The sequence below is a fragment of the Octopus bimaculoides genome, chromosome 4 (assembly GCF_001194135.2).
Source record: "Octopus bimaculoides isolate UCB-OBI-ISO-001 chromosome 4, ASM119413v2, whole genome shotgun sequence".
In the NCBI taxonomy this organism is placed as follows: domain Eukaryota; kingdom Metazoa; phylum Mollusca; class Cephalopoda; order Octopoda; family Octopodidae; genus Octopus; species Octopus bimaculoides.
In genome coordinates this window covers 51,126,084-51,137,414 of record NC_068984.1, presented here as the reverse complement: position 1 = coordinate 51,137,414, position 11,331 = coordinate 51,126,084, and the positions used below count along the sequence as shown (strand labels likewise).

General features: G+C 35.0%; 1 protein-coding gene and 1 long non-coding RNA gene across 2 annotated transcripts in view; one reads left to right on the top strand and one right to left on the bottom strand.

Moving 5' to 3' along the window:
* Positions 1-1,510: 1,510 nt before the first annotated feature.
* Positions 1,511-11,331, top strand: part of LOC106870195 (uncharacterized) — a 35,217-nt gene continuing 25,396 nt past the window's right edge. The window contains exon 1 of the long non-coding RNA XR_001409493.1: positions 1,511-2,017. This is a non-coding gene — a long non-coding RNA (uncharacterized LOC106870195). The remainder of the gene's footprint in view (positions 2,018-11,331) is intronic.
* LOC106870191 (uncharacterized) overlaps positions 4,186-11,331 on the bottom strand; it is a 405,419-nt gene continuing 398,273 nt past the window's right edge. The window contains exon 3 of the mRNA XM_052967050.1: positions 4,186-4,267. Coding sequence (XP_052823010.1) covers positions 4,229-4,267 — 39 coding nt within the window. The 3' untranslated portion in view covers positions 4,186-4,228. The remainder of the gene's footprint in view (positions 4,268-11,331) is intronic.

Here is an 11,331-nt window from a genome sequence, read left to right as displayed (position 1 = left end):
ACGAGTGAGTGTGGTGTGGTATGTGTGTATGTACTTACCTAATTACTCTTTTGTCAGAAGATGTAGAACTTAAAAAAAAAAAAACATGTGGTTTTTATTTCAAAGACAGAGGGGGATTTTGTTGCCGCTGGTTTTGGCTGCTAAATTGAGCGGTGCAGAGCGACTTCGTACAAGCTCTCTTGCAGACTCATTTGGTCCTGATATTAAAAGCGGTAGGAAGTGTGTTGATGGAGATGAAGAACATTTTTGATACTAAATTGAGCCGATCGAGTGACTACACAGAAGCTCCCTTGCTGCTTCATGTTGTCGTTGTGCGGTTGGTTCAGTGAAAATAACGAGATTTATGGCTGCATGTTCTTTCCTTTGTTTATTTGACTGTGTATAACTAATAAACATTGCGAGCGCCGTAGAACGGTGGTAAGGTTACGGCTAAGAGATTCAGTGACATGGGATCGATTTCCGTGAGTGGAAATATTTCCCTATACTTACACGTACTATCCGTTTCCTCAATCTTTGGCCGTTTGTCAGTTGCCAAGGGAATGGATTCTGTTCGGTTGAGTTCTAGTGGAGATTATACAAAGACTGCAAATCTTTCGATATTTAACCAGTGATATATTAAGAATTAAGGGGCGTTTTCATTTCTTACATAAACGTTATTGCAATCATTCACTCACACTATTACACACATACACATATATATACAACACATTGAAGTAGCAGTGATATACTATGTCTGAACAAGGACGGATTCCTTTGACCATAGCCCTACTCGACCAGTTTATGAACCTAAGCAACAAAAACATCGACAACAAGGCTATATTACAACTGCCTTGTCTTAATTATTTAATGTTTCTTATTATTGAAAGGAAACGTTTTCTTTTTAATTCAAAATATGTCTTAACTTTTTAGCATCATCTCGAGCAGCTTCCTTCCTGCGTTGTTGATTAGTTATCCTTAGTATAGACCAACTTCAAGAAGCTCACCGATTCATAGTATACAAAAATACAAAATTATACAGCATATACAGATCTGGTAAGGTCAAAACTCACGACTATCTGAATAAAATAAGTAAGAAGACGCGATTGGCACGCGCAGTCTCTGTCATTATATATTATCATCGTAATGTTGTCGTCATTGTGTTCGAAATGTGGGTATATAGGAGAATGTTACGAGTCTCTTACAAGGATCATTAGACAAATGAGTGTGTGTTACAAGTAGGTGAAAGACGACAACTCTTGAACATTGTGAAAAAACAAAAGCTCATCTATCATTGACATCATTCGGGAAAGCAGATGTATGGAAGACATCATAGAAGGAAGAATAGAGGGCAATAAATCAAGAGGCAAGCAAAGAACGCAATGAATGGACAATATCAAGAGCCGGTTGCACAAGAATGGCAAAGCAGCTGGAAAAGTCGTGCTTAATCGTAAAGACTTTCATTGTGGTGTCATCAATGCGTCACAGGCGTACGATGAATGACGACGACAAAAACATTGTCATTGATGTCATAATCGCCATCAACATTAAGACTCATTGCAATTGTTTCTGAGTTAAGTGAACACCTTCTGCGCCCTTAGGAGTTTAATATGAATTCATTATGGTTTGAAAATGACTCCAGTAACATATTACGCGAACTCACGAAGTTCACATTCATATCATGCACAAGTCGCTCGCCACAATCTGTATTGAATAGTCGTGGAAGTATTAATGGTCATGATAATGATGATGCTGGTTTATACACGAACTTTGTGGAGAAGACTGCAGACAGTAGGCGGGAGGAATTTGTACTTCAGTTCAATTGCTTTTTCCTTTGATTCATAAGAACCGTTGGGCTGTTTTTCCTATAGTTTAGTTGCAGGTTGGATGAATGATAACATGTTTCTTCATTGTTCACTTTCACCAAAAACCGTATTCACCTTTCTCAAAGAAACGAACGAGACTAAAAGAGAGAGAGAAAAGACAACAGGATATTAGAAGAGCAATAAAGGATATTGATGGAACAACGAGTGGGGAGTGGGTAAGTAACATTATTAGTCGACAGAGATTATATTTGACCCTGACATCACAATCATTCGTTGATGTATATCAGCATTTCGACACATATGACATTTGACATCAGGAATTTTAACGTTTCCATTTCTTGTCGTCGTTGTAGTGAAAGTGATCATTCGTATATTTTTGCTCTTATTGCTTTCAATTGTTTAGCTTCTTTTTTATTGTTGTTATTGTTGTAGCCGTTATATTATTATTTTTCATTTTGTAACTGCTCTTATTGCATTCGTTTTCATTACCATAGTAGGTTTTGCAATAACTGGATCACTGTTGTATTTTTTCTTAATATTTTTTTTATATCTAAGACAGCGAGCTGACAAGATACTTAGCGGCATTTCGTCCGTCTTTATATTCAAAGTTCAAATACTGCCGGGGTTGATTTTGCCTGTTATCCTTTTGGGGTCGATAAAATGAGTACCAGTTGAGTATTGGGGTCAATGTAATCAACTTACACCCTCACCCGAAATTACTGGCCTTGTGCTAAAATTTAAAACCAACATTCTATATGTTACTTTTATTCTGTTGTCATCATATTTGCTTTTATTTTTGGTATGGTTCAGCGATATGTAAGTCCAAACCGAGCTGATCCAAGATCAAGGGTCTTCATGCTGTTACCATTCTGTCTTTCTGACGATCATAAGTTTATATTCTCCAATGTATCCTTCCTTTGTAAAGACAGTCGTGTGTCATTCGATGGAGATTTTAACTGCTAGTTATAAAAAAGTACTGTGATCAACAGGATAGATAAAAATATTTAAATACCTTTGCTAAGCGGTACCAACATAGCGGTAGTCCGCTGCCAAAAACAAGCAAAAGAGAAAAAGTGTAAACATGAATCTATATTAATAGCTCACTACCTTTTTATCATCTTATTATTCTACTACACACACTAAAATATTTGCATAAATACAGATTCACACATACAAACATGCACACACAAACACGTATACACACGTACATACAACCACACAGACGACATACATAAAAACACTGATATATATTTACATTTTTATATGTTATCATGTAAGTATGTTATTACATATGTATGTTATCATATATGTTTGTTATCATATTGTATGTCGTCATATATGTATGTATGTTACCAGTTCGTTAGCTCCTTTACAGTACTATACTTTACTATATCCACTACTCTATCAAAACACACGCATACACTCATATACACACACAAACACACATACACACACATATACACACACACACAGACGCATGCAAGTGCACGCGCAGATGTATATTTACTTATACATACATGAAAACATGTAAATGAATACCAAACGTTTCATTGCGCAGACGAGAATCAGTAAATTCGATGGTAAGTAAATTTGTATAGTGTAAGCACCTCAACCTCCTGTATCCCCCTCAACTATTATGCGACCTGAACACAAACGCCATCCCCATCAACCGACATTCTCTCCCTCCACCCTCTCAGCATTTGCTTGAGATATTTTTCCTTTTCTCTTCATTACGAATCTTTTATATATATTTTGATTGTTCGTCTTCGTTATCATAGTTTTTTTGCTTTTGCTACCGCTACTGTTGTTGATATCGTTGTTGTTCCCTTGAAATGTGTGTGATTTTACGTATATATGCATACATAGATACACATACATACATACATACATACATACATACATACATACATATAATTACACACACACACACATATTTCTTCTGTGGCACCTTCCTCATCGCCACCATTACCTCCATCAGTACTACTGCACAACACCTCTCTTTCTGTCTTTCGTTCTTTCATTCTTTCTTTCTTTCTTTCTTTCTTCCTTTCTTTCTTTTTTTCTTTCTTTCTTTCTTTCTTTCTTTCTTTCTTTCTTTCTATGTCTATCTGTCTGTCTGTCTCTCTTTCTCTTTCTCTGAAGATTCTATGTCTGAAGAAGTTGTATTAGTCACAGGATGAAGGCATTTAACTATAGATCAATTCAATGGAAGTGGTCTGGAGCTTACCATCATACTACTATCAACAACACAAATATGATCATAAAAATCACAATAGTTATAATATTAAACTGAAACTAAGATATTCAAACATTATTAATCGGGTGAGGAAGAAAGTAAGAACAAAACAGAAACAGAGAGCATCAAATATTTTTTATTGACTTGGTCTGAAGGAAGAAGTTATGTCCATGGTCTTCAAAGAGTCACGTCAATGGCTACAAGGCGGAAGTTCCAGGGAGTACACACTCTGAAAAGGAAGCAATAGGAGCAAGAGTTAGTGCAAGTTTAGGTGTTGTGGACACAATTTTACTGATGAGAGAAGGAGTCATGAGTAGGCTATGTATACTTTAGCGGAGATGACAGGAAGCCACCCCGATTCAAAAATCAGAAGCTATTATAGTAACTTTGGTAGAAGCACAAAGCGAGGACAGACTGGCTGTGGGACAGAGTTTTAAGTGGGTTGGTGAGTAACTTCACCAATCACACTAATCAGTGGAGTAGCTTTTCTTTATTTGTGATCCAGGATGCATGCGTGTATAGTCGCAGCACCATATTAAACTGCAGCCAGAAATCACTCAGATCCCACCACACCGTCTTTGGAAAACGGAAGAAAGAAAAGAAAAAGGCAGATAAAATAACGTTTTCTTAGAGATATTGTATCTGTGGTCATAAAACGAAATAGTCATAGCTACGATAGTAGTTGAATAATATTCTTAAGGCCGCATTTTTCTCACACGCAGCAACTTCCAGAGCTTGTTGCTAATTGAGTTCTTAACCAAATTGAAAACTGTTAACATTTTTGAAAAGGGCTGGTCCCTAGTTACAATTTGGCATAGATAATTGAGATTTGATTGAGTAGAAGAAAATTTACATTAAAATTTGTAGCAACGTTATAAGGAGAGTAAGTTACACCACCAATCAAGTTTAGATCTAAATAACTTCTTTATTTTAAAAGCAAAATATATTTATCTTAGCTTCAATGATAGAAGAAAGCATGAAGAATTTTATAGTTTTGGTCCCAAGCAACAAAAATTTATATTAAAAAAACTGTGAGGTAAAATATCACGAAAAAATATAAGGCAAAAACTTGGATTTAAGTATAATCAACTTTTTTATTTTAAAACCAAACTATATTTTAATTAAGCTTAAATGATAGAGCTCAATTCGAGGAATTTTACGGCATCAATCTCATGCAATGAAATTTTGAAAGAAAAAAAGTTATGAGTGTTTGTTTCTCAAATTTGAGGGTGGAAATATAGTTCTATATTTTTTTTACGAATACAGTTCTGTAAGGGGACTTTTAATATGTGTTACCGGCGTCATTGAGATAAGGAAAAAACTATCAACGACACCGGCAATTGACACATTTGACACATTATTAATTAGCATAATAGCATAACCTGGAAAAAACATGGATTACATGGAAAAATGCGAGTGAGAGAAATAATATTCTTAAGATTATAAACCTGGAAAATTACAGGACAAGTTATAACATCTAGTAAAGTACAGAACAAAAACATTTTTACTTAAAATATTGCAGTTAAGGATAAAACTTGAATATTAAACATTATTTGATTTTAATTTACAACATTATAATTAAAAGGGTATCATCATTTTGTTAAAATATTGACACACTAGAATACTTAAAAACGAGAACCAGAAGTACTAATATATCTAACGTTATATGCAAACTAAAATAGTATATATGGTTGGCGAATTCATTATGTAAAAAATAGGTATTGGGTCACGACTAAATATGTGAGGACTTGGCAATAACTTAGCCAAAAACTCAAGGAAATTTTACTGTGAATTTGTTATTATAGGTAGATTTTACTGTAATATATAACTCATTTTTGTATTAGTCTATTTATTGTACTAACTAATTATGCACTACTATTATTTTATATAGCCTATTTTCAAATTTATGAATGAATTTTTTTTAAATGCAAAAAATATTTTGAGTTATTTTTATATTTTTAATAGAAGTATTAACAAGCAGAAGTAATAGCTTGTAATAAAATTTTTAGTTTTAATGAAAGCAAATATTTTCTAAATCTAAAATTTTTATTTGAAATTTTATCCTTAGCTGCAATATTTTAAGTAGAAATTTTCTTGTTCCGTACTTTACCAGATATAATAACTTGTCCTCAACTTTTCCAAGTGTAATAACTTATCCTGTAATTTTCCAGGTTTACAATCTTAAGAATGTTATTTCTCTTGCTCGCATTTTTCCATGTAATAGATATGTTTGCTCACAGAAGAGATGTCGCTACATTACAGGAGCTAATTTAACGACCCCAAAAGAATGAATGGAAATGACGACCCGCCAGTTTATATCATAGCAAAACTTAAAAAGTACAAAGTAACTTTTCCGGCACCCTACCATTTCTTGCATAACATCCACCCTTTTATTTAGAAACACAATAAACTGGAATTTGTGTTAATTATACCGTCGTTAATTAGAAATATAATTGACTGATATTTCTTCCTTTTGAAAAGGCAAAACGCCAAGTTTTGGAGAAAATACGCAACGATGAAAGAAACACCAGTATATAAAATATGTACTCATGTATATTTTATCGACATTGAAAATGTGAAAGGCATATTGAATGACAGAGATATAGCTGAAGCCCATAATATTCTTTACGTGACGGTCTGGGTTGGCAGAAATCCGCACACAGGAAAACTCATGTGTATGGACATTTATAGTTATTATGTATATATATATTTGTACATATGAACACATGTATGTGTGTAAACAGTTGAATGCAAACAAGGCTAACAGAAAGTATTCAGTACAAGACATAGAGCGTTATATAATATTTCATTGGAAGCTTGAAAGGACAAAAATCGTTGTTTAGAGTCCTAGGCATCTGATCTTTGGGCGATAAGGAAGAATGGAATATAAAACATAGTGAAAAGAAATTGTGTGAATATATTTGAATAATTAAACAAAACAAAAATAGAAAAAAAATAAAGAAGTGACTTTGCCAGTTAGAGAGGAGAAAATGGGGGAAGAGATAAAAAGGACGTTTATATATATATTGGATGATGATAAAATTAAATAAAATTTTTAAAATGAGTAAAGGAGCATTGAAAGACCGTGTAATTAAAAGAAAGCAGATTAGGGTGAAGGAAGAAAAATTATTTTAAGAATATACATTAAAATACTATTCAGATGAATGTAAAATGGAGGTGAGGAGTTTAGTCAAGCAGTGTAGAGGAGATAAATGAAAGCTATAAAAAGTAAACGCGTGGTTTACTTCTGGTGGTACAATTAAACGGGAGAGAATCTTTTCTAGGTTAAACTAAGTTGAAGAACTTGTATTTTAAATTTCTAATTCTTAACTTTTTCTTAATAAAATAAAATAATGTTCCGAAGGTTTTTAAAACTTTTAGTCACTGGTAGCTGTATATAGTACTGTTTCATCCCCCTTTGAAATCGTCGGCAGGAAACAACTCGAGACATAGTTTAATTAAGCCTTAATTCAACATTCTACAAAGATTTTTTTTAGAAAGAAAGAGAATAGTTCATAGTTTTAAAGTATAGCTGCTTAGTTGTAAAGAAAAGCGAAAGATAGGAATTTCCTACATACGGGTAATAATACTTTCCAGGACAAATCCGCCTTGCGAAAATTTTCTTTTTGTAGTTACAGTTGATGTTTTTACTACTAACAAGTTTCGTTAGCCCGTTTTAGCAAACTTTTTTTGAATGGACATAAGGAATTGTAGCTGCTATTTCCCATTGTGTTAGCCGCTGGGATGAGTTTGTGGTATCCGTCATTTATTCGTGGATAATTTTTAAAAAGCGACCAGAGCATTATAAACACGTGGTTTGCTTCTGGGAAATCTCTTCTAGGTTAAGCTAAGTTGTAGAAAATATTTGATTAATTACTAATTCTTAATATTTTTGCTTCTTACATAAAATAAAACAAAGTTGTTAATTAAAAGGGTTTTAGCACGGTGATTAAGTTGTGAGGAGCATTTGCACAATCTAGCGTTAAGAGAAGATATGGAATAAAATCGTAAGTCAATACTTAGAAGTGCAGTTACTGTTACTTGGACAATTGTACGGTACATTACAACTATAGGTAGGAAACGAAGTCGTAACAGCAAGAATAACTCTCTTTGATTCTACGTCTGTTAAATATCTTAGTTTCAGAACGGAAAAGAAGCTAAAATATTTTTTCGTGATATATATAACTTCTCTTATGCCGGTTTTCTAGAAAAGAGCAACTAACTGACTCTCTGTAGGTGAATTTGAGTTGGATTGTTTGTGTAATATTTATGGGTTGTTTTGTGGCTAGAGTGTTATAATCTTGCATATACAACTATGACTGGCTTCAACAGAATTTTTGTTGAAAATTTTTGTAATATCGGTGTGAAACAGAGTATATCGTACTAACCACTGTAGGGCAGAACCTTGCAGCACTAACATTACCAGATATGCTACTTGGAATTGTCATAAAATTCTAACAAATTTAAAGTTACTACCTTTATTGATGCATGTTCTATATTCTAGAGCTTCTAGGCGAACGACGTTAAAAAGAGATAAGTGGTAATATATAGCATAGAAACATTGTGATCCATAGAGGTTATATAACATCTGTATGGAATGACTTATAATCGATCAAGTATATTTTGATGTATTATTAGGGTTCTGCTTTGCAATACATTTAGATAATATAAGTCACGTAGTATTTATTAACAAATGAAACACAGGGGCTGGTGCCATTTTGATTTGAGGTGTGTTTTTAATTATAGTCCATCATGGTTGTCTAGAAATTGAGCTTTCCTGAAGTAATGGCGAAATGCTTTGCCCAAATAAATACGATCATATTCTACGAATATGTATTGACAAATTTTCTTTTCTTGTTCATCATCATCATCATCCCTGCCACCACTTAAACCAACATATTCTGCTCTCAGATTCACACACTAACTGCAGCTGTCTTTCAGATTTTCTAAACCCTGTAAAAGAACTCAGAAAGCTGGGCCTCCATCCAGGTCTTTCCCGATACCCTTAAAGCCAGGAACTTTGCAACACCCCTCGTATGTTTGTGTGTATCTATCTCTCTATCTATCTAGCTATCTACGTATATATGTGTGTGCGTGTGTGTATTTATATATATATATATATATATATATATATATATATATATATATATATATGTGTGTGTGTGTGTGTGTGTGTGTGTGTGTGTGTGTGTGTGTGTGTGTGTGTGTGTATAGGCACAGGGTTTGCAATTGCAATAGCACTTCTATAATAATAATAGTAATAATAATAATAAAAATAACAAAAACTTTATTAACTGAAAAGAACTCACTTTTAAGGTCTGAGTAAATCAATTGTGTATATTAGCTTCCACCATTTCATATCTCATTATCGAGGGTTTCATTTTTACATGCGCTCCTCAGACAAGCATATTTAGTGGTGAGAGCTCGGGGACAGTTGGATGACAAAGCTGATCAATCAGTCCACTGGAAATTTACGAAATGATGAATTGGATGAAGCCAACCGAAGTATTTAACAAGTCGTTCTGTTCCTAGTGTGTAATCCGACTGTGCCAGGGCTCTCATCACTAACCACCATCGTCTAGGGATTGCTCCTGAGCATGAAACATTCATTAAAGTGATTTGAATTGGCATATGTGTGTGCGTGATGGTGTGTTTTTGTGTGTGCGTGAGTGTTTGTATGTGAGTATGTTTGTGTGATTGTGTGTGTGTGTGGGGATGCATAATTCAATTTATTATAACGTTTCAAATATCACAGTTTAGTATGGAGGAAGAAAAGAAGACTTACGGAGATGTAAGAAGGAGAGAAAAGGAGAGGGAAAGGGAGAGGGAGAGGGAGAGAGGGATGCAGAGAATGAGAAAGAGGGCGAGCGCGCGCGCGTGAGAGAGAGAGGGAGAGGTTAGAAATCATCACTATATCGATGACATGTGTCCGGGAAAAGATACCCGTTGGCCTTTAACTGTAAACCAAGCGTGTTGTAATCAAGCTGTTTCCCTTTTGACGCTGAATCATGATGATTTCACAGATTCTTTATCACATTTACACCACAAACATATACCCAAGCACAAATGCGAACACACGCAAATATACTTTGGAACACACACATGCAAACAGACGCTTTACACTCGCTTAGATACAAACACACAAAACCTGTATCAGACAAAAATGTTGTTTCATTTCTCTCTTAAATTCGACCGCTGACCCCCTTCCAGTAACACTTGTTACATTTCCCACCTCTTACCACACCATAATCTCCTACTCTCTTAACTTTGCCTTTTCCTTATGTTTTGCTGAAAAATTTCCTCACTCTCACAGTTACCAATTTATTTATTCTACAATGCTTGTAGGGATGCTACTCACTATCTATCTATCTATCTATCTATCTATCTATCTATCTATCTATCTATCTATCTATCTATCTATCTATCTATCTGCCTACTTGTCTGTCTGCCTGCTGTTGTGGTGAATAAACTGTCGTCTAAATTACGCAAAAATGAAAAAAAAAATACTCGCATCTCATTTTAACAGATACATTTACCAAAATTACATAAAAATACCTTGAAATTTATTCAATAAAATCGCCATTGACTTTAACCACGGCCTCCAGACAAATTCAGAATCTCCTGTAACTCTTCTGGATGATCTCCTTCTCTAAGTTGGTCAATGCTACCATAATCTTTGCCTTCAGTTCATCTTTGGTGTTGCAAGGAGTTTTGTTGGTCTCTCGCTCAACTGCACCCCACACATAATAATCAAGGGCGTTGGAGTTTGGGGAGTTAGGTGGCCAGATGTCAGGAGTGATGTGGTCGCAGAAATTGTCTGAAAGTCATGACTGGATTCTCCTGTTTGTGTGGCATGGTGCAGAGTCCTGTTGCCAGACATAGGGTATTCCAGCAGCCACCCTCTTGATCCAGGGCAGCACTACCTCATCCAGGCCTCCGTGTTGAGTCTGAAGCCGTGTGCGAAGGTGAACAGGGGCATAACGTCGCCATCACTAGTGATTACTCCAAACACCATGATGTTGACTGGATGCTTGATTTTTATCACTCTCGGTACATGTCCACGGATTGCACTGCCCTCAGATTGACACCTAAATACTCTGAAATGTTCGGATTGGAGCTTCAGCGCGAATTCCAAGCAGTACAGAATTTAGTTTCCAAATTTCAGGCAGAGTGAATTGCGTCATGGTGCTGCTTTTCTCGCAGACGGTGCCCAACTGACCCATCTATACTAGTCGACAAAATCACAGAAAACAGACAACGCGCATGCGCGAAATTAAGAATATAAAATGACGA